The 21916-nt window shown below is 57.7% G+C and overlaps 3 protein-coding genes across 3 annotated transcripts; all 3 read left to right on the plus strand.

Annotated features, from left to right (window-relative positions):
• Positions 1-2: 2 nt before the first annotated feature.
• On the plus strand, positions 3-7239 carry LOC134558269 (PHD finger protein 7-like). The gene is made up of 10 exons (XM_063411949.1): positions 3-410; positions 487-649; positions 736-842; positions 1057-1170; positions 1317-1435; positions 1616-1963; positions 5739-5891; positions 6626-6733; positions 7020-7111; positions 7225-7239. The coding sequence occupies exons 1-10, from the start codon at positions 94-96 to the stop codon at positions 7237-7239; spliced, it is 1536 nt and encodes a 511-aa protein (XP_063268019.1). The 5' UTR covers positions 3-93.
• A 144-nt stretch (positions 7240-7383) lies between these two features.
• Positions 7384-9081, plus strand: LOC134558270 (PHD finger protein 7-like). Its single transcript, XM_063411950.1, has 5 exons — positions 7384-7700; positions 7777-7939; positions 8026-8132; positions 8347-8460; positions 9009-9081. Exons 1-5 carry the CDS (start codon positions 7384-7386, stop codon positions 9079-9081), a joined length of 774 nt encoding a protein of 257 aa, XP_063268020.1.
• A 4525-nt stretch (positions 9082-13606) lies between these two features.
• On the plus strand, positions 13607-21903 carry LOC134558271 (PHD finger protein 7-like). Its single transcript, XM_063411952.1, has 12 exons — positions 13607-13621; positions 14248-14481; positions 14567-14668; positions 14946-15070; positions 15147-15309; positions 15396-15502; positions 15717-15830; positions 15977-16095; positions 16276-16623; positions 21290-21397; positions 21684-21775; positions 21889-21903. Exons 1-12 carry the CDS (start codon positions 13607-13609, stop codon positions 21901-21903), a joined length of 1542 nt encoding a protein of 513 aa, XP_063268022.1.
• The last annotated feature ends 13 nt before the right edge of the window (positions 21904-21916 follow it).

Genomic DNA, 21916 nt, shown 5'->3' on the forward strand with positions numbered 1-21916 from the left:
CACAGAAGGTGAGAGCCTGACAAGAGCAGGGAGATTTGTGCCAGGCGAGGTTTGGCAGTGCTTAGCCCAGACCCCAGGAAAGAAAGGCCGGCCATGCAGCCGCCTGTGGGACAAAGTCTGGCTCCCAGCAGCTCCACAGAGGCTCTGGCACAGGAGCCTCCTCCACCAGGCGCCTCTGTGGGCTCAGACCCAGCAGTGGCCACATCCTGCGCCCTGCCCGGAGCTGTGGGGCTGCCTGGGGGGGCCCCGAGGCCGCTGCTGATGGAGCTGCTTGGCTCTCGGCAGCGCTGCTGTGTCTGCGGCCAGAGCGGGGCCACCATCATGTGCTGCGAGGAAAACTGTGACAGATGGTTCCACCTGCCCTGTGCCAAGGAAGGCGGCTGTGTCACTCAATATATTTCAAATTATAGGTATGTCCTTCCCACTGCCCATCACCCCTAGGGAAGGACCCAGCATTTGTGACCTTGCCCATCCCTTTGGCCCCAGCTCCTACTGCTCTGAGCACCGTCCAGAGCAGGACGTGCAGGAGACTCCAGAGCCAGACACCAAATGCCCCATCTGCCTGGAGCCTGTGGAGGATAGAAATACCTTCACCACCATGGTGTGCCCAGCGTGCAAAAGGGCCTGGTTCCACAGGGACTGCATCCAGGTAGGAGCCATCCCCTCTGCCCCGGGGCTCAGCAGGTGCTCAGCAGCACCAGGGCCTCGCTCACACTGCTTCTGTTTGCCCTGCAGGGACAGGCCATGCGCTCTGGTCTTTTATGCCTCCATTGCCCCCTCTGCAGAGACCTTCAAGAATTTCTTGTACATATGTTCATCATGGGGATCCGCGTCCCCTTCAGGTTGGTGTCCTTCTGCCTGGCTCACGAGACTGGAGGGTGCAAGTGCTGTGCTGTACCAGGCCCTGCCCTGCAGTCCTGACCCTGCCCTGTCCCCTGAGTCTGGGCTTCAGCTTCACACACAAAATGGAAAAGCACTGGAGGAAGAGCAGGGACATCCTGGATCTCCATGAGGGCAGGGCAGCAGACACTCATCAGCATCTCCTTCCTCCATCAGACTGCCAACATGGGAGGACAACGATGCCTTCGCCGACCTAGAAGAGAGGCACAGCTGGTGCAATGCCAGGAAATGCCTTTACCCAGGAGGCAGGGAGCAAGCAGAGGAAGAGGGGTAAGTCAGGAAGCTGCACCTGGGACTCTGTGGGGAACCTGTGTATCCATAAGGGCTCAAAGGAGAAGGAGCCGGAAGAGCTTGGCCAGACAAGCCTGTGCTGGGACACTTGATCTTCAGAGCCATGAACCCATTTGCTTCTCCAGGCCCTGGGAACTGCTCCTATGTTCCTCCTGTGCTGCTGAAGGCACCCACAGGCGCTGCTCTGGCCTGACAGCAAAGAGAACTAGTTGGGAGTGTGACAGCTGTGCTGGTCTTGGCACAGGTATGAGGCCAAGCACCTGGGGGGCTCTGGGCAAGGATCAGTGCCTCTGGTCTGGGGGCACTGCCTGTGGGCTTGGCAGTTCCCACACTGCCTTGACAGAACCTGTCCACTCCCTGAGGGCTGGGGGCACTTTTCTGGCCTGGCCCAGGGGGCCTTGACCTTCCTTCTTCCCCTTAACAGCCCCCAGGGATGTGCCAGAGATCAATGGCTGCAGCCTGGCTGGACAGTCACGACTGGGGCCTTCTCACAGTTCTCCAGAATCAGAGGACGGCAGTTCCAGCTCCTCCAGCCCGGGGCCATCAGGTCTGGCTCCCCAAACTTTGCCTCTAGAGACCCACAGCCGCAGCAGACGCCGACGTGCAGCATCACAGCAGTTGCTGCCATATTCCTCTCGGAAGAGCAGAAGCCGCAGCGCACACAGGGAGGCAACACCAGGGTCAGAAAACCGTAGATCCTCAGACCCTGAGCACAGGGTCCGTTCCAGATGTGCTGGGCCTGACTGCAGGCGAAACCGCTCTCGCCAGCAAGGTCGGGCCCGGTCCCAGTCCCTAAGTGCACCTGCCCAGACAAGGAGTCACCAAGACAGGAGAAGCAGAACGCGACCAAGGGCTGAGAGGCCCAGGCAAAGGGGGTCATTGTCACAGGCATCCCCCAGACGCAGCCGCTCCCGCCAGCAAGGGCAGCCCCAGAGTCCATCTGGCCGGTCCAGGAGCCGCTCTGACAGGAGCAGGAGGACAACACCAAGGGCTGACAGGCCCAGGCGCAGGGGGACACCCTCAGGGACGTCCCCCAGACGCAGCCGCTCCCCCCACCAGCGTCGGGCCTCGAGCCCATCTGCCCGGTCCAGGCGTCGCCAGGACAGGAGCAGGAGGACAGCAAGTGCTGAGGGGCCCAGGCGCAGGGGGACACCGCTGGGGACGTCCCGCAGGGGCAGCCGCTCCCGCCAGCCACGTCGGGCCTCAAAGCGGCCCCTGAGCAGCAGGACCTAGAGCCATCTTGGCTTTCTAGTCTGTTTGCTGCCAGAAGTGAAGGTGAGAAAGGTCAGTGCAGGCACCTGGAGATCTGCAGGTCTGTCAGAAACCCAGATTAGCTCTTGATGGTAATATTGGCAGGAAAGGAATTGGTGCTAAATACCATGATTTCTGTTACCATGTATTAAGTGAAAAAGTCACTTAAGGATGTGGCCAATTAATTAGGACTCTTGTTCCTGCCTTTAGACTCCAACCTCAGAGGTTTCCCCACTGCTCACCCTTGAAAGTGAACCACTCCTTAGCTTGGATACGTTTAGGGAGACACAAAGAGCCAGGGTGGCTCCTAGGGAAGCTGTCCTTGAAAAGGACGTGTGCTGTGTTGCTATCCTCAAACAATCTCATTTCAGTAAAGCCAAAAGGAAGAAGAAAGAAGAGACTGAGACACTGCCTCGAGTGTCTGAAGAAGTCTATTATGATATTGCTGCTGATTTCAAGGACTTGCTTGGACCTTCAAACAACAAACCAGGAAAAAACCCCAGGAAATACCCTGGGACAAAGAGGATGTGCAGGACTTGGCCCCAGATGTCCATCTGGGACCTTTGCCTGAGAATGACATAGCTCAGGAGTCGAGTTTTTAAGTTTTTAAGTTTGAGCTGCTTTTAGCTTTTTTTTCTTCGGAGACACAGCGGAGCTGTGTGTGTTAATTGGTTCTTTGTTTTGTGCAGAATGCCCAAAGTTATTTTGTAGATCAATAGAACTCAGTGAAGAAAAATAGGGTTAGGAAGACAGATGTAGATTATTGCTTAAGGTGAGTATGTAAAGGTCTGTTCCCTGGTAACTGTGGCTGAAAGCTGAGCATGGGGAGGGAAGTCAGCTATGAATGTGGAAGCAAAATTAATTCAGGACCTCGAGAATTTTGTAACTACCAGGGAACAAAAGCTTTTTTGTATATAGTGTGTATAACTTCATGTTGCAATGTCCAGTCAGGGGACCAACCACATCTCTGTATTTTACAGGTGCAACGACTTAACTTTATGTATAGAAAGTGTTTAGCAGAAACTGTGAATTAGAAATAGCTCCTGATAGTGGATTCAGAAACTTCTATGAATACGTTTGATTTTCATTATTTTCCGGAATGCTGAAGGAAGCATAAGGATGTCAAATGGAAAGGGAAAGCAAACCAATAAACCTTTTACTTATTAGAAGTGTGTGATGTTTGTTCCTTGAAGAAGTGACCAAACAATATTACTTTCAAACTACTTTCAAAGACCTAACAGGAAAAAATATTGGCAAACCCTGTTAGGCAGTGTTTCCAAGCTGGGGCTGATGGTCTCGGGTTCTGGGGAGGCACGGGAAGGCTCCAATCCTGACTGTCTGGCCAGGCTGGGGCCATTGAGCTCTGGCTCATCCCTGGAGGCAGTAAGGGCAAGCAGGAATGCCAGGGGACCCCAGGCCAGAGCAGTGCCCCCGGCCCTCCAGGACTGGATGGGCTCCGCCAAAACCAACCTGGACACTGCCCTCAGCCTGGGGGCACCCGGCTGCTTTCCCTGACAGCCCTGCCCAGAGCAGCAGAGCCGTCACACTCCCGGCTGGTTCTGATGGGTGTCAGGCCTGAGCAGCACCCGTGGGTGCCCTGGGCAGGGCAGGAGCAGCATAGGAGCAGTTGCCAGGGCCTGGGGAGGCACAGGAGTGTCAGCCTCCGTGAGGTGACACAGCATGCATGCTGCAGGGGACAGAGCCAATGGCACCGGGCATGAGCACCTCTGCAGGGCTCTTGGCCTGCAGCATCGGCCCCAAGGGCTGCTCTGTCCCTGCCTGCCTGCTGCCCTGTTGGAAGGCTGGAGTGATGTTGGCTTTCCTGCACTGCTCACGCCTCTCTCCCAAGGCATCACCTTCCCTGACCTCCTGCCCTGTGCCAGCGGGAGGAGCAGATTTCCCTTGGTCACAAACTGGAAGGTTGGGCTCAGGCCGTGTGTCAGTGTGACCTGACAACGGGAGGAGAAGGCAGAGCAGGGCTGCGGCTGCCCAGGGCCCAGAGAGGCCCCACACCTCTGTGCCCTGGCCTGTGCTGCAGGCTCACTGCCTCTCCCTGCCCACAATCAGCGCAGGAACAGCCAGAGCACACAGCAGTGCTGCTCAATGCCACAGGGACAGGAGCAGGGCTCACCCAGGGCTCACCAGGGAGCAGGGCCCGCGTGTCCCTGGGCCTGTTCTGCAAACTCCCCACACTCTCTCCCACACAGAGAGGACCCGCACCTGGAGGAGACTGCAGCGTTCCTGCACAGGGACTCACCACTGGCAGCTGCCGTGTCTGACAGTGTTAGAAACAACTCAGAGCCTGGACAATGAATAAATACAATTGAATTCCAAGCCATTAAAAGTACAAAGCAAGGGGCACTCTCTCTGCTCACCAGAGGCTCAGGCTCACAAAATGGCGTCTCTGGCTTTTATATGCGTGAGTGCCTTGGCCTCATTGATATTCATGAGCAGCCCTTCTGTGTCTTTTCAGCACCTCCCACACTCTGTGGCTTCATCCTTCTCTGTAATCCTGACTCCTCCCGTGCCTTTCATTGCCGGAGCTCTGCTTCTCTCTTGATTGCTGGGGCCATGTTCCCCTGCCAGGCCTGCCAGCAACAAGTGCCTCGCACTCCCTGCTGCCTTTTGCAAGGGGCGGGTATGTGCGGCTCCTCACAGCTTTTACAGCCCCGTCAGCCAGAGCTGCCAGGCAGTAACCACAGAAGGGGAGGAGAGAACAGGAGAACCAGAAAAGGGTTCAAAACCATACTGGAACAACAAAAGACCATGTCAAAAGAACTGCAAAGTCCAACAGAACTTCTCCCCACCACACTCAACAACTCTTCCTCGTGTGCATGAGTCAATCAACACACCTTGATATTGTTGCAGTCTTCCCTTTCTCTTTTCCCACATCTTCATTTTCTTTTCCTTTCAATCCTATGGCTTCCCTCTGGTGTTTTAAATCAGGTGTTTGCAGTATTTTGCTGCCTTGTGGTGCCAGTGCCTTGATCTATTGAAGATGGCCAAGCAGTGCTGGTTTCTTGGCACATCCCACCTGTGGCTCCTGCTGGTGGCCCCGGGGCAGGAGCAGCTCCATCTGCTGCTGCAGGGCTGGGGGCACTGCTCTGGCCTGGCCTAGGCCTGGGGAGCCCTTGACCTTCTTCCTGCTTGCCCTTAGAGCCTGCAGTCGTGAGCCAGAGTTCAGTGGCCCCAGCCTGACCAGGCAGTCGGGCCTGCAGCCTTCCCGTGGCTGTGCAGAATGCAAGGCCATCCGCCCCAGCCCTGGCAGCCCAGTGCCATCGGGTTTCTTTCCCCAGTCTCGGCTGCCAGACACCAGCAGCCGCAGCAGTGTCCGACGTGCAGCATCGTAGCGGTCTCCCAATCTTCCTTGCCAGACAGCAGCAGCTCCAGCCCGCTGACAAGCACCACGTGTGACAAGAAGCAGGAGGCCTCTGATGCCAGGGAGCCAGGTGAGGCCAAAGCAGCCCTCCCACAGCCTGGCCCAGGGGCTGACAGGGGGGCCAAGTGTGGGGCCCAGAGCAGAGGCAGGAGGTGCTCAGCCATGCCAGGGCTGGGAGCCACTTTCCTCCCCACGTGGGGCCCAGCTGAGCCCAGAGCCCTGGAGTGGCACTGCCTGAACAGCTCCTTTCTGCCTACAAGGCCACCCTCGTTGGCTGCCCTGGGGCCTGGCGCTGGACCCTGCACTTGCTGCAGGAATCCTTGCCCTGGTTCTGCGCTGACCAGAGGCTCAGACCCATCTCAGAGCCTCAGTTCCCAAGGGGGCTGTCTCAGGTGGGTGGGGGGGGACCGAGGCCATGGCTGCCCCAATTGTGAGTGCACGATGCTGATGTCAGCATGGCCATTGTGACACGTGTGACCAGGGTCACAAACTGGAAGGTTGGGCTCAGGCCGTGTGTCAGTGCGTCCTGACAACGGGAGGAGAAGGCAGAGCAGGACTGTGGCTGCCCAGAGACCAGAGAGACCCCACACCTCAGGGCTCTGGGCCTGTGCTGCAGGCTCACTGCCTCTCCCTGCCCACACTCAGCGCAGGAACAGCCAGAGGAGACAGCAGTGTTCCTTGACGCGACGACAGGAGGAGAAGGCGGACAGGAGCAGGGTTCACGCAGGGCTCACCAGGGAGTAGTGCCCTCGTGGCTCTGGGCCTGTTCTGCAAATTCCCCTCGTTCTTCTTTCTGCCACACAGAGAGACAACCAGCAGCTGCAGCAGACTGCAGCGTTCCTGCACAGGAACTCAGGCTGACAGCTGCCATGTGTGACAGGAAGGAGGAGGCCCCTGATGCCAGGGAGCCAGGTGAGGCCAAAGCAGCCCTCCCACCCCCTGGGGCCCAGAGCAGAGGCAGGAGATGCTCAGCCATGCCAGGACTGGGAGCCTCCTTCCTCCCCAAGGGGACCCAGCTGGGCCAGAGCCCAACTCTTGGGACACCCGTGCCTGCAATGGGCCCTGCTCTCCAAGGCTGCAGGCCTGGCCATCAGGCAGGCAGGCAGGCAGGGACAGAGCAGCCCTTGGGGCCGATGCTGCAGGCCAAGAGCCCTGCAGAGGTGCTCATGCCCGGTGCCATTGGCTCTGTCCCCTGCAGCATGCATGCTGTGTCACCGCACGGAGGCCGACCCGGACATCTGCGGCAACAAAGTGGAGAAGTTTGGGCTCTGTGCCCACACGTTCTGCCTGGTGAGTGGCACTGGGCACTCCCTGCAGCATTGCAGTGGGCAGTCCCTGCCACTCTCACCTTAGCAGCTCCTCCCCTTCTCTGCAGTTTTTTGCCACTCTGCTTTTTTCGCGAGGCAACAATCGTGTAGGACTTCTGGGCTTTCTGCCTCAAGATATCCAACTTGCAGTCAGGCGGGCAGCACAGAAGGTGAGAGCCTGACAAGAGCAGGGAGATTTGTGCCAGGCGAGGTTTGGCAGTGCTTAGCCCAGACCCCAGGAACGAAAGGCCGGCCATGCAGCCGCCTGTGGGACAAAGTCTGGCTCCCAGCAGCTCCACAGAGGCTCTGGCACAGGAGCCTCCTCCACCAGGCGCCTCTGTGGGCTCAGACCCAGCAGTGGCCACATCCTGCGCCCTGCCCGGAGCTGTGGGGCTGCCTGGGGGGGCCCCGAGGCCGCTGCTGATGGAGCTGCTTGGCTCTCGGCAGCGCTGCTGTGTCTGCGGCCAGAGCGGGGCCACCATCATGTGCTGCGAGGAAAACTGTGACAGATGGTTCCACCTGCCCTGTGCCAAGGAGGGTGGCTGTGTCACTCAGTACCTCACCCCATACAGGTACCTCCTTTCCACTTCTGGCTACCCCTCTGGAACATTCCAGCATTTCTTACTTTGCCCATCCCTTTGGCCCCAGCTCCTACTGCTCTGAGCACCGTCCAGAGCAGGATGTGCAGCAGACTCCAGAGCCAGACACCAAATGCCCCATCTGCCTGGAGCCTGTGGAGGATAGAAATACCTTCACCACCATGGTGTGCCCAGCGTGCAAAAGGGCCTGGTTCCACAGGGACTGCATCCAGGTAGGAGCCATCCCCTCTGCCCCGGGGCTCAGCAGGTGCTCAGCAGCACCAGGGCCTCGCTCACACTGCTTCTGTTTGCCCTGCAGGGACAGGCCATGCGCGCTGGTGCTTTATTCTTCCAGTGCCCCCTGTGCAGAGATGGTGAGGCATTCGCTGTTGAAATGTTCCTCATTGGGATCCGCATCCCCTTCAGGTTGGTGTCCTTCTGCCTGGCTCACGAGACTGGAGGGTGCAAGTGCTGCGCTGTACCAGGCCCTGCCCTGCACTCCTGACCCTGCCCTGTCCCCTGAGTCTGGGCTTCAGCTTCACACACAAAATAGAAAAGCACTGGAGGAAGAGCAGGGACATCGTGGACCTCCATGAGGGCAGGGCAGCAGACACTCATCAGCATCTCCTTCCTCCATCAGACTGCCAACATGGGAGGACAACGATGCCTTCGCCGACCTAGAAGAGAGGCACAGCTGGTGCAATGCCAGGAAATGCCTTTACCCAGGAGGCAGGGAGCAAGCAGAGGAAGAGGGGTAAGTCAGGAAGCTGCACCTGGGACTCTGTGAGGAACCTGTGTATCCATAAAGGCTCAAAGGAGAAGGAGCCAGAAGAGCTTGGCCAGACAAGCCTGTGCTGGGACACTTGATCTTCAGAGCCATGAACCCATTTGCTTCTCCAGGCCCTGGGAACTGCTCCTGTGTTCCTCCTGTGCTGCTGAAGGCACCCACAGGCGCTGCTCTGGCCTGAGGAACCGCATACACCACTGGGAGTGTGACAGCTGTGCTGGTCATGGCATGGGTATGAGGCAGAGCAGCCAGCTGTCCCTGGGCTGGGGTCAGTGCCCAGCCATTCTTGAAGGGCTGGGGACACTGCTCTGGCCCAGCCTGCCTTGGGCCTGGGGATCCCTTGACATTCCTGCTTGCCCTTACAGTCTCCAGGGTTGTTCCAGAGCTCAATGGCCGTAGCCTGACCAGAGAGCTGGGACTGGAGCCTTCTCATGGCTCTGCACAGTCGCAGGGCAGCAGCCCCAGCTCTGGCAGCCCGGGGCCATCAGGTCTGACTCACCAAATTTTGTCTCCAGAGACCAGAAACCGTCGCAGACACCAACGTGCAGCATTACAGCAGTTGCTGCCATCTTCCTCTCCGGACCCTAGCAGCCTCAGCATGCAGAGTCAAGCAACATCACAGTCATCATTCAGCACATCCCCACACCCTGAGCACAGGGTCCATTCCAGATGTGCTGGGCCCGGCCGCAGGCGAAACCGCTCTCGCCAGCAAGGGAGGACCCCAAATCGACGCGTCAGGTCATGTCCCCGTGACAGGAGAAGCAGGACAGGACCAAGGGCTGAGAGGCCCAGGCGAAGGGGGACAACATCGCGGGCATCCCCCGGACGCAGCCACTCCCGCCAGCAAGGTCAGGCCCTAAGTGCACCTGCCCAGACAAGGAGTCACCATGACAGGAGAAGCAGAACGCGACCAAGGGCTGAGAGGCCCAGGCAAAGGGGGTCATTGTCACAGGCATCCCCCAGACGCAGCCGCTCCCGCCAGCAAGGGCAGCCCCAGAGTCCATCTGGCCGGTCCAGGAGCCGCTCTGACAGGAGCAGGAGGACAACACCAAGGGCTGACAGGCCCAGGCGCAGGGGGACACCCTCAGGGACGTCCCCCAGACGCAGCCGCTCCCCCCACCAGCGTCGGGCCTCGAGCCCATCTGCCCGGTCCAGGCGTCGCCAGGACAGGAGCAGGAGGACAGCAAGTGCTGAGGGGCCCAGGCACAGGGGGACACCGCTGGGGACGTCCCGCAGGGACAGCCGCTCCCGCCAGCCACGTCGGGCCTCAAAGCGGCCCCTGAGCAGCAGGACCTAGAGCTATCTTGGCTTTCTAGTCTGTTTGCTGCCAGAAGTGAAGGTGAGAAAGGTCAATGCAGGCACCTGGAGATCTGCAGGTCTCTGAGAAACCCAGATTAGCTCTTGATGGTAATATTGGCAGGAAAGGAATTGGTGCTAAATACCGTGATTTCTGTTACCATGTATTAAGTGAAAAAGTTAATTAAGGATGTAGCTAATTAAAAAGGACACTCATTCCTGCCTTTAGACTCCAACCTCAGAGGTTTCCCCACTGCTCACCCTTGAAAGTGAACCACTCCTTAGCTTGGATACGTTTAGGGAGACACAAAGAGCCAGGGTGACTCCTAGGGAAGCTGTCCTTGAAAAGGACGTGTGCTGTGTTGCTATCCTCAAACAATCTCATTTCAGTAAAGCCAAAAGGAAGAAGAAAGAAGAGACTGAGACACTGCCTCGAGTGTCTGAAGAAGTCTATTATGATATTGCTGCTGATTTCAAGGACTTGCTTGGACCTTCAAACAACAAACCAGGAAAAAACCCCAGGAAATACCCTGGGACAAAGAGGATGTGCAGGACTCGGCCCCAGATGGTCCATCTGGGACCTTTGCCTGAGAATGACACAGCTCAGGAGTCGAGTTTTTAAGTTTTTAAGTTTGAGCTGCTTTTAGCTTTTCTTTCTTTGGAGACACAGCGGAGCTGTGTGTGTTAATTGGTTCTTTGTTTTGTGCAGAATGCCCAAAGTTATTTTGTAGATCAATAGAACTCAGTGAAGAAAAATAGGGTTAGGAAGACAGATGTAGATTATTGCTTAAGGTGAGTATGTAAAGGTCTGTTCCCTGGTAACTGTGGCTGAAAGCTGAGCATGGGGAGGGAAGTCAGCTATGAATGTGGAAGCAAAATTAATTCAGGACCTCGAGAATTTTGTAACTACCAGGGAACAAAAGCTTTTTTGTATATAGTGTGTATAACTTCATGTTGCAATGTCCAGTCAGGGGACCAACCACATCTCTGTATTTTACAGGTGCAACGACTTAACTTTATGTATAGAAAGTGTTTAGCAGAAACTGTGAATTAGAAATAGCTCCTGATAGTGGATTCAGAAACTTCTATGAATACGTTTGATTTTCATTATTTTCCGGAATGCTGAAGGAAGCATAAGGATGTCAAATGGAAAGGGAAAGCAAACCAATAAACCTTTTACTTATTAGAAGTGTGTGATGTTTGTTCCTTGAAGAAGTGACCAAACAATATTACTTTCAAACTACTTTCAAAGACCTAACAGGAAAAAATACTGGCAAACCCTGTTAGGCAGTGTTTCCAAGCTGGGGCTGATGGTCTCAGGTTCTGGGGAGGCACGGGAAGGCTCCAATCCTGACTGTCTGGCCAGGCTGGGGCCATTGAGCTCTGGCTCATCCCTGGAGGCAGTAAGGGCAAGCAGGAATGCCAGGGGACCCCAGGCCAGAGCAGTGCCCCCGGCCCTCCAGGACTGGATGGGCTCCGCCAAAACCAACCTGGACACGGCCCTCAGCCTGGGGGCACCCGGCTGCTTTCCCTGACAGCCCTGCCCAGAGCAGCAGAGCCGTCACACTCCCGGCTGGTTCTGATGGGTGTCAGGCCTGAGCAGCACCCGTGGGTGCCCTGGGCAGGGCAGGAGCAGCATAGGAGCAGTTGCCAGGGCCTGGGGAGGCACAGGAGTGTCAGCCTCCGTGAGGTGACACAGCATGCATGCTGCAGGGGACAGAGCCAATGGCACCGGGCATGAGCACCTCTGCAGGGCTCTTGGCCTGCAGCATCGACCCCAAGGGCTGCTCTGTCCCTGCCTGCCTGCTGCCCTGTTGGAAGGCTGGAGTGATGTTGGCTTTCCTGCACTGCTCACGCCTCTCTCCCAGGGCATCACCTTCCCTGACCTCCTGCCCTGTGCCAGCGGGAGGAGCAGATTTCCCTTGGTCACAAACTGGAAGGTTGGGCTCAGGCCGTGTGTCAGTGTGACCTGACAACGGGAGGAGAAGCCAGAGCAGGGCTGCGGCTGCCCAGGGCCCAGAGAGGCCCCACACCTCTGTGCCCCGGCCTGTGCTGCAGGCTCACTGCCTCTCCCTGCCCACAATCAGCGCAGGAACAGCCAGAGCACACAGCAGTGCTGCTCAATGCCACAGGGACAGGAGCAGGGCTCACACAGGGCTCACCAGGGAGCAGGGCCCTCGTGTCCCTGGGCCTGTTCTGCAAACTCCCCACACTCTGTCCCGCACAGAGAGGACCCGCACCTGGAGGAGACTGCAGCGTTCCTGCACAGGGACTCACCACTGGCAGCTGCCGTGTCTGACAGTGTTAGAAACAACTCAGAGCCTGGACAATGAATAAATACAATTGAATTCCAAGCCATTAAAAGTACAAAGCAAGGGGCACTCTCTCTGCTCACCAGAGGCTCAGGCTCACAAAATGGCGTCTCTGGCTTTTATATGCGTGAGTGCCTCGGCCTCATTAATATTCATGAGCAGCCCTTCTGTGTCTTTTCAGCACCTCCCACACTCTGTGGCTTCATCCTTCTCTGTAATCCTGACTCCTCCCGTGCCTTTCATTGCCGGAGCTCTGCTTCTCTCTTGATTGCTGGGGCCATGTTCCCCTGCCAGGCCTGCCAGCAACAAGTGCCTCGCACTCCCTGCTGCCTTTTGCAAGGGGGGGGTATGTGCGGCTCCTCACAGCTTTTACAGCCCCGTCAGCCAGAGCTGCCAGGCAGTAACCACAGAAGGGGAGGAGAGGACAGAAGAGAGAACAGAAAAGGGTTCAAAACCATACTGGAACAACAAAAGACCATGTCAAAAGAACTGCAAACTCCAACAGAACTTCTCCCCACCACACTCAACAACTCTTCCTCGTGTGCATGAGTCAATCACCACATCTCAATATCGTTGCAGTCTTCCCTTTCTCTTTTTCCACATCTTCATTTTCTTTTCCTTTCAATCCTATGGATTCCCTCTGGTGTTTTAAATCAGGTGTTTGCAGTATTTTGCTGCCTTGTGGTGCCAGTGCCTTGATCTATTGAAGATGGCCAAGCAGTGCTGGTTTCTTGGCACATCCCACCTGTGGCTCCTGCTGGTGGCCCCGGGGCAGGAGCAGCTCCATCTGCTGCTGCAGGGCTGGGGGCACTGCTCTGGCGTGGCCTAGGCCTGGGGAGCCCTTGACCTTCTTCCTGCTTGCCCTTAGAGCCTGCAGTCGTGAGCCAGAGTCCAGTGGCCCCAGCCTGACCAGGCAGTCGGGCCTGCAGCCTTCCTGTGGCTGTGCAGAATGCAAGGCCATCCGCCCCAGCCCTGGCAGCCCAGTGCCATCGGGTTTCTTTCCCCAGTCTCGGCTGACAGACACCAGCAGCCGCAGCAGTGTCCAACGTGCAGCATCGTAGCGGTCTCCCAATCTTCCTTGCCAGACAGCAGCAGCTCCAGCCCGCTGACAAGCACCACGTGTGACAAGAAGCAAGGAGGACTCTGATGCCAGGGAGCCAGGTGAGGCCAAAGCAGCCCTCCCACAGCCTGGCCCAGGGGCTGACAGGGGGGCCAAGTGTGGGGCCCAGAGCAGAGGCAGGAGGTTCCCAGCCATGCCAGGCCTGGGAGCCTCTTTCCTCCCCACGTGGCGCCCAGCTGGGCCAGAGCCCTGGAGTGGCACTGCCTGAACAGCTCCTTTCTGCCTACAAGGCCACCCTCGTTGGCTGCCCTGGGGCCTGGCACTGGACCCTGCACTTGCTGCAGGAATCCTTGCCCTGGTTCTGCGCTGACCAGAGGCTCAGACCCATCTCAGAGCCTCAGTTCCCAAGGGAGCTGTCTCAGGTGGGTGGGGGGGGACCGAGGCCATGGCTGCCCCAATTGTGAGTGCACGATGCTGATGTCAGCATGGCCATTGTGACACGTGTGACCAAGGTCACAAACTGGAAGGTTGGGCTCAGGCCGTGTGTCAGTGCGTCCTGACAACGGGAGGAGAAGGCAGAGCAGGACTGTGGCTGCCCAGAGACCAGAGAGACCCCACACCTCAGGGCTCTGGGCCTGTGCTGCAGGCTCACTGCCTCTCCCTGCCCACACTCAGCGCAGGAACAGCCAGAGAAGACAGCAGTGTTCCTTGACGCGACGACAGGAGGAGAAGGCGGACAGGAGCAGGGTTCACCCAGGGCTCACCAGGGAGTAGTGCCCTCGTGGCTCTGGGCCTGTTCTGCAAATTCCCCTCGTTCTTTTTTCTGCCACACAGAGAGACAACCAGCAGCTGCAGCAGACTGCAGCGTTCCTGCACAGGAACTCAGGCTGACAGCTGCCATGTGTGACAGGAAGGAGGAGGCCCCTGATGCCAGGGAGCCAGGTGAGGCCAAAGCAGCCCTCCCACCCCCTGGGGCCCAGAGCAGAGGCAGGAGGTGCTCAGCCATGCCAGGACTGGGAGCCTCCTTCCTCCCCAAGGGGACCCAGCTGGGCCAGAGCCCAACTCTTGGGACACCCGTGCCTGCAGTGGGCCCTGCTCTCCAAGGCTGCAGGCCTGGCCATCAGGCAGGCAGGCAGGCAGGGACAGAGCAGCCCTTGGGGCCGATGCTGCAGGCCAAGAGCCCTGCAGAGGTGCTCATGCCCGGTGCCATTGGCTCTGTCCCCTGCAGCATGCATGCTGTGTCACCGCACGGAGGCCGACCCGGACATCTGCGGCAACAAAGTGGAGAAGTTTGGGCTCTGTGCCCACACGTTCTGCCTGGTGAGTGGCACTGGGCACTCCCTGCAGCATTGCAGTGGGCAGTCCCTGCCACTCTCACCTTAGCAGCTCCTCCCCTTCTCTGCAGTTTTTTGCCACTCTGCTTTTTTCGCGAGGCAACAATCGTGTAGGACTCCTGGGCTTTCTGCCTCAAGATATCCAACTTGCAGTCAGGCGGGCAGCACAGAAGGTGAGAGCCTGACAAGAGCAGGGAGATTTGTGCCAGGCGAGGTTTGGCAGTGCTTAGCCCAGACCCCAGGAAAGAAAGGCCGGCCATGCAGCCGCCTGTGGGACAAAGTCTGGCTCCCAGCAGCTCCACAGAGGCTCTGGCACAGGAGCCTCCTCCACCAGGCGCCTCTGTGGGCTCAGACCCAGCAGTGGCCACATCCTGCGCCCTGCCCGGAGCTGTGGGGCTGCCTGGGGGGGCCCCGAGGCCGCTGCTGATGGAGCTGCTTGGCTCTCGGCAGCACTGCTGTGTCTGCGGCCAGAGCGGGGCCACCATCATGTGCTGCGAGGAAAACTGTGACAGATGGTTCCACCTGCCCTGTGCCAAGGAAGGCGGCTGTGTCACTCAATATATTTCAAATTATAGGTATGTCCTTCCCACTGCCCATCACCCCTAGGGAAGGACCCAGCATTTGTGACCTTGCCCATCCCTTTGGCCCCAGCTCCTACTGCTCTGAGCACCGTCCAGAGCAGGACGTGCAGGAGACTCCAGAGCCAGACACCAAATGCCCCATCTGCCTGGAGCCTGTGGAGGATAGAAATACCTTCACCACCATGGTGTGCCCAGCGTGCAAAAGGGCCTGGTTCCACAGGGACTGCATCCAGGTAGGAGCCATCCCCTCTGCCCCGGGGCTCAGCAGGTGCTCAGCAGCACCAGGGCCTCGCTCACACTGCTTCTGTTTGCCCTGCAGGGACAGGCCATGCGCTCTGGTCTTTTATGCCTCCATTGCCCCCTCTGCAGAGACCTTCAAGAATTTCTTGTACATATGTTCATCATGGGGATCCGCGTCCCCTTCAGGTTGGTGTCCTTCTGCCTGGCTCACGAGACTGGAGGGTGCAAGTGCTGTGCTGTACCAGGCCCTGCCCTGCAGTCCTGACCCTGCCCTGTCCCCTGAGTCTGGGCTTCAGCTTCACACACAAAATGGAAAAGCACTGGAGGAAGAGCAGGGACATCCTGGATCTCCATGAGGGCAGGGCAGCAGACACTCATCAGCATCTCCTTCCTCCATCAGACTGCCAACATGGGAGGACAACGATGCCTTCGCCGACCTAGAAGAGAGGCACAGCTGGTGCAATGCCAGGAAATGCCTTTACCCAGGAGGCAGGGAGCAAGCAGAGGAAGAGGGGTAAGTCAGGAAGCTGCACCTGGGACTCTGTGGGGAACCTGTGTATCCATAAGGGCTCAAAGGAGAAGGAGCCGGAAGAGCTTGGCCAGACAAGCCTGTGCTGGGACACTTGATCTTCAGAGCCATGAACCCATTTGCTTCTCCAGGCCCTGGGAACTGCTCCTATGTTCCTCCTGTGCTGCTGAAGGCACCCACAGGCGCTGCTCTGGCCTGACAGCAAAGAGAACTAGTTGGGAGTGTGACAGCTGTGCTGGTCTTGGCACAGGTATGAGGCCAAGCACCTGGGGGGCTCTGGGCAAGGATCAGTGCCTCTGGTCTGGGGGCACTGCCTGTGGGCTTGGCAGTTCCCACACTGCCTTGACAGAACCTGTCCACTCCCTGAGGGCTGGGGGCACTTTTCTGGCCTGGCCCAGGGGGCCTTGACCTTCCTTCTTCCCCTTAACAGCCCCCAGGGATGTGCCAGAGATCAATGGCTGCAGCCTGGCTGGACAGTCACGACTGGGGCCTTCTCACAGTTCTCCAGAATCAGAGGACGGCAGTTCCAGCTCCTCCAGCCCGGGGCCATCAGGTCTGGCTCCCCAAACTTTGCCTCTAGAGACCCACAGCCGCAGCAGACGCCGACGTGCAGCATCACAGCAGTTGCTGCCATATTCCTCTCGGAAGAGCAGAAGCCGCAGCGCACACAGGGAGGCAACACCAGGGTCAGAAAACCGTAGATCCTCAGACCCTGAGCACAGGGTCCGTTCCAGATGTGCTGGGCCTGACTGCAGGCGAAACCGCTCTCGCCAGCAAGGTCGGGCCCGGTCCCAGTCCCTAAGTGCACCTGCCCAGACAAGGAGTCACCAAGACAGGAGAAGCAGAACGCGACCAAGGGCTGAGAGGCCCAGGCAAAGGGGGTCATTGTCACAGGCATCCCCCAGACGCAGCCGCTCCCGCCAGCAAGGGCAGCCCCAGAGTCCATCTGGCCGGTCCAGGAGCCGCTCTGACAGGAGCAGGAGGACAACACCAAGGGCTGACAGGCCCAGGCGCAGGGGGACACCCTCAGGGACGTCCCCCAGACGCAGCCGCTCCCCCCACCAGCGTCGGGCCTCGAGCCCATCTGCCCGGTCCAGGCGTCGCCAGGACAGGAGCAGGAGGACAGCAAGTGCTGAGGGGCCCAGGCGCAGGGGGACACCGCTGGGGACGTCCCGCAGGGGCAGCCGCTCCCGCCAGCCACGTCGGGCCTCAAAGCGGCCCCTGAGCAGCAGGACCTAGAGCCATCTTGGCTTTCTAGTCTGTTTGCTGCCAGAAGTGAAGGTGAGAAAGGTCAATGCAGGCACCTGGAGATCTGCAGGTCTCTGAGAAACCCAGATTAGCTCTTGATGGTAATATTGGCAGGAAAGGAATTGGTGCTAAATACCGTGATTTCTGTTACCATGTATTAAGTGAAAAAGTTAATTAAGGATGTAGCTAATTAAAAAGGACACTCATTCCTGCCTTTAGACTCCAACCTCAGAGGTTTCCCCACTGCTCACCCTTGAAAGTGAACCACTCCTTAGCTTGGATACGTTTAGGGAGACACAAAGAGCCAGGGTGACTCCTAGGGAAGCTGTCCTTGAAAAGGACGTGTGCTGTGTTGCTATCCTCAAACAATCTCATTTCAGTAAAGCCAAAAGGAAGAAGAAAGAAGAGACTGAGACACTGCCTCGAGTGTCTGAAGAAGTCTATTATGATATTGCTGCTGATTTCAAGGACTTGCTTGGACCTTCAAACAACAAACCAGGAAAAAACCCCAGGAAATACCCTGGGACAAAGAGGATGTGCAGGACTCGGCCCCAGATGGTCCATCTGGGACCTTTGCCTGAGAATGACACAGCTCAGGAGTCGAGTTTTTAAGTTTTTAAGTTTGAGCTGCTTTTAGCTTTTCTTTCTTTGGAGACACAGCGGAGCTGTGTGTGTTAATTGGTTCTTTGTTTTGTGCAGAATGCCCAAAGTTATTTTGTAGATCAATAGAACTCAGTGAAGAAAAATAGGGTTAGGAAGACAGATGTAGATTATTGCTTAAGGTGAGTATGTAAAGGTCTGTTCCCTGGTAACTGTGGCTGAAAGCTGAGCATGGGGAGGGAAGTCAGCTATGAATGTGGAAGCAAAATTAATTCAGGACCTCGAGAATTTTGTAACTACCAGGGAACAAAAGCTTTTTTGTATATAGTGTGTATAACTTCATGTTGCAATGTCCAGTCAGGGGACCAACCACATCTCTGTATTTTACAGGTGCAACGACTTAACTTTATGTATAGAAAGTGTTTAGCAGAAACTGTGAATTAGAAATAGCTCCTGATAGTGGATTCAGAAACTTCTATGAATACGTTTGATTTTCATTATTTTCCGGAATGCTGAAGGAAGCATAAGGATGTCAAATGGAAAGGGAAAGCAAACCAATAAACCTTTTACTTATTAGAAGTGTGTGATGTTTGTTCCTTGAAGAAGTGACCAAACAATATTACTTTCAAACTACTTTCAAAGACCTAACAGGAAAAAATACTGGCAAACCCTGTTAGGCAGTGTTTCCAAGCTGGGGCTGATGGTCTCAGGTTCTGGGGAGGCACGGGAAGGCTCCAATCCTGACTGTCTGGCCAGGCTGGGGCCATTGAGCTCTGGCTCATCCCTGGAGGCAGTAAGGGCAAGCAGGAATGCCAGGGGACCCCAGGCCAGAGCAGTGCCCCCGGCCCTCCAGGACTGGATGGGCTCCGCCAAAACCAACCTGGACACGGCCCTCAGCCTGGGGGCACCCGGCTGCTTTCCCTGACAGCCCTGCCCAGAGCAGCAGAGCCGTCACACTCCCGGCTGGTTCTGATGGGTGTCAGGCCTGAGCAGCACCCGTGGGTGCCCTGGGCAGGGCAGGAGCAGCACAAAGGCAGTTGCCAGGGCCTGGGGAGGCACAGGAGTGTCAGCCTCCGTGAGGTGACACAGCATGCATGCTGCAGGGGACAGAGCCAATGGCACCGGGCATGAGCCCCTCTGCAGGGCTCTTGGCCTGCAGCATCGGCCCCAAGGGCTGCTCTGTCCCTGCCTGCCTGCTGCCCTGTTGGAAGGCTGGAGTGATGTTGGCTTTCCTGCACTGCTCACGCCTCTCTCCCAAGGCATCACCTTCCCTGACCTCCTGCCCTGTGCCAGCGGGAGGAGCAGATTTCCCTTGGTCACAAACTGGAAGGTTGGGCTCAGGCCGTGTGTCAGTGTGACCTGACAACGGGAGGAGAAGGCAGAGCAGGGCTGCGGCTGCCCAGGGCCCAGAGAGGCCCCACACCTCTGTGCCCCGGCCTGTGCTGCAGGCTCACTGCCTCTCCCTGCCCACAATCAGCGCAGGAACAGCCAGAGCACACAGCAGTGCTGCTCAATGCCACAGGGACAGGAGCAGGGCTCACACAGGGCTCACCAGGGAGCAGGGCCCTCGTGTCCCTGGGCCTGTTCTGCAAACTCCCCACACTCTGTCCCGCACAGAGAGGACCCGCACCTGGAGGAGACTGCAGCGTTCCTGCACAGGGACTCACCACTGGCAGCTGCCGTGTCTGACAGTGTTAGAAACAACTCAGAGCCTGGACAATGAATAAATACAATTGAATTCCAAGCCATTAAAAGTACAAAGCAAGGGGCACTCTCTCTGCTCACCAGAGGCTCAGGCTCACAAAATGGCGTCTCTGGCTTTTATATGCGTGAGTGCATTGGCCTCATTGATATTCATGAGCAGCCCTTCTGTGTCTTTTCAGCACCTCCCACACTCTGTGGCTTCATCCTTCTCTGTAATCCTGACTCCTCCCGTGCCTTTCATTGCCGGAGCTCTGCTTCTCTCTTGATTGCTGGGGCCATGTTCCCCTGCCAGGCCTGCCAGCAACAAGTGCCTCGCACTCCCTGCTGCCTTTTGCAAGGGGCGGGTATGTGCGGCTCCTCACAGCTTTTACAGCCCCGTCAGCCAGAGCTGCCAGGCAGTAACCACAGAAGGGGAGGAGAGGACAGAAGAGAGAACAGAAAAGGGTTCAAAACCATACTGGAACAACAAAAGACCATGTCAAAAGAACTGCAAACTCCAACAGAACTTCTCCCCACCACACTCAACAACTCTTCCTCGTGTGCATGAGTCAATCACCACATCTCAATATCGTTGCAGTCTTCCCTTTCTCTTTTTCCACATCTTCATTTTCTTTTCCTTTCAATCCTATGGCTTCCCTCTGGTGTTTTAAATCAGGTGTTTGCAGTATTTTGCTGCCTTGTGGTGCCAGTGCCTTGATCTATTGAAGATGGCCAAGCAGTGCTGGTTTCTTGGCACATCCCACCTGTGGCTCCTGCTGGTGGCCCCGGGGCAGGAGCAGCTCCATCTGCTGCTGCAGGGCTGGGGGCACTGCTCTGGCGTGGCCTAGGCCTGGGGAGCCCTTGACCTTCTTCCTGCTTGCCCTTAGAGCCTGCAGTCGTGAGCCAGAGTCCAGTGGCCCCAGCCTGACCAGGCAGTCGGGCCTGCAGCCTTCCTGTGGCTGTGCAGAATGCAAGGCCATCCGCCCCAGCCCTGGCAGCCCAGTGCCATCGGGTTTCTTTCCCCAGTCTCGGCTGCCAGACACCAGCAGCCGCAGCAGTGTCCAACGTGCAGCATCGGAGCGGTCTCCCAATCTTCCTTGCCAGACAGCAGCAGCTCCAGCCCGCTGACAAGCACCACGTGTGACAAGAAGCAAGGAGGACTCTGATGCCAGGGAGCCAGGTGAGGCCAAAGCAGCCCTCCCACAGCCTGGCCCAGGGGCTGACAGGGGGGCCAAGTGTGGGGCCCAGAGCAGAGGCAGGAGGTTCCCAGCCATGCCAGGCCTGGGAGCCTCTTTCCTCCCCACGTGGCGCCCAGCTGGGCCAGAGCCCTGGAGTGGCACTGCCTGAACAGCTCCTTTCTGCCTACAAGGCCACCCTCGTTGGCTGCCCTGGGGCCTGGCACTGGACCCTGCACTTGCTGCAGGAATCCTTGCCCTGGTTCTGCGCTGACCAGAGGCTCAGACCCATCTCAGAGCCTCAGTTCCCAAGGGGGCTGTCTCAGGGGGGTGGGGGGGGACCGAGGCCATGGCTGCCCCAATTGTGAGTGCACGATGCTGATGTCAGCATGGCCATTGTGACACGTGTGACCAAGGTCACAAACTGGAAGGTTGGGCTCAGGCCGTGTGTCAGTGCGTCCTGACAACAGGAGGAGAAGGCAGAGCAGGACTGTGGCTGCCCAGAGACCAGGGAGACCCCACACCTCAGGGCTCTGGGCCTGTGCTGCAGGCTCACTGCCTCTCCCTGCCCACACTCAGCGCAGGAACAGCCAGAGGAGACAGCAGTGTTCCTTGACGCGACGACAGGAGGAGAAGGCGGACAGGAGCAGGGTTCACCCAGGGCTCACCAGGGAGTAGTGCCCTCGTGGCTCTGGGCCTGTTCTGCAAATTCCCCTCGTTCTTTTTTCTGCCACACAGAGAGACAACCAGCAGCTGCAGCAGACTGCAGCGTTCCTGCACAGGAACTCAGGCTGACAGCTGCCATGTGTGACAGGAAGGAGGAGGCCCCTGATGCCAGGGAGCCAGGTGAGGCCAAAGCAGCCCTCCCACCCCCTGGGGCCCAGAGCAGAGGCAGGAGGTGCTCAGCCATGCCAGGACTGGGAGCCTCCTTCCTCCCCAAGGGGACCCAGCTGGGCCAGAGCCCAACTCTTGGGACACCCGTGCCTGCAGTGGGCCCTGCTCTCCAAGGCTGCAGGCCTGGCCATCAGGCAGGCAGGCAGGCAGGGACAGAGCAGCCCTTGGGGCCGATGCTGCAGGCCAAGAGCCCTGCAGAGGTGCTCATGCCCGGTGCCATTGGCTCTGTCCCCTGCAGCATGCATGCTGTGTCACCGCACGGAGGCCGACCCGGACATCTGCGGCAACAAAGTGGAGAAGTTTGGGCTCTGTGCCCACACGTTCTGCCTGGTGAGTGGCACTGGGCACTCCCTGCAGCATTGCAGTGGGCAGTCCCTGCCACTCTCACCTTAGCAGCTCCTCCCCTTCTCTGCAGTTTTTTGCCACTCTGCTTTTTTCGCGAGGCAACAATCGTGTAGGACTCCTGGGCTT

Source organism: Prinia subflava, chromosome 14 (assembly GCF_021018805.1).
Source record: "Prinia subflava isolate CZ2003 ecotype Zambia chromosome 14, Cam_Psub_1.2, whole genome shotgun sequence".
Lineage (NCBI taxonomy): Eukaryota > Metazoa > Chordata > Aves > Passeriformes > Cisticolidae > Prinia > Prinia subflava.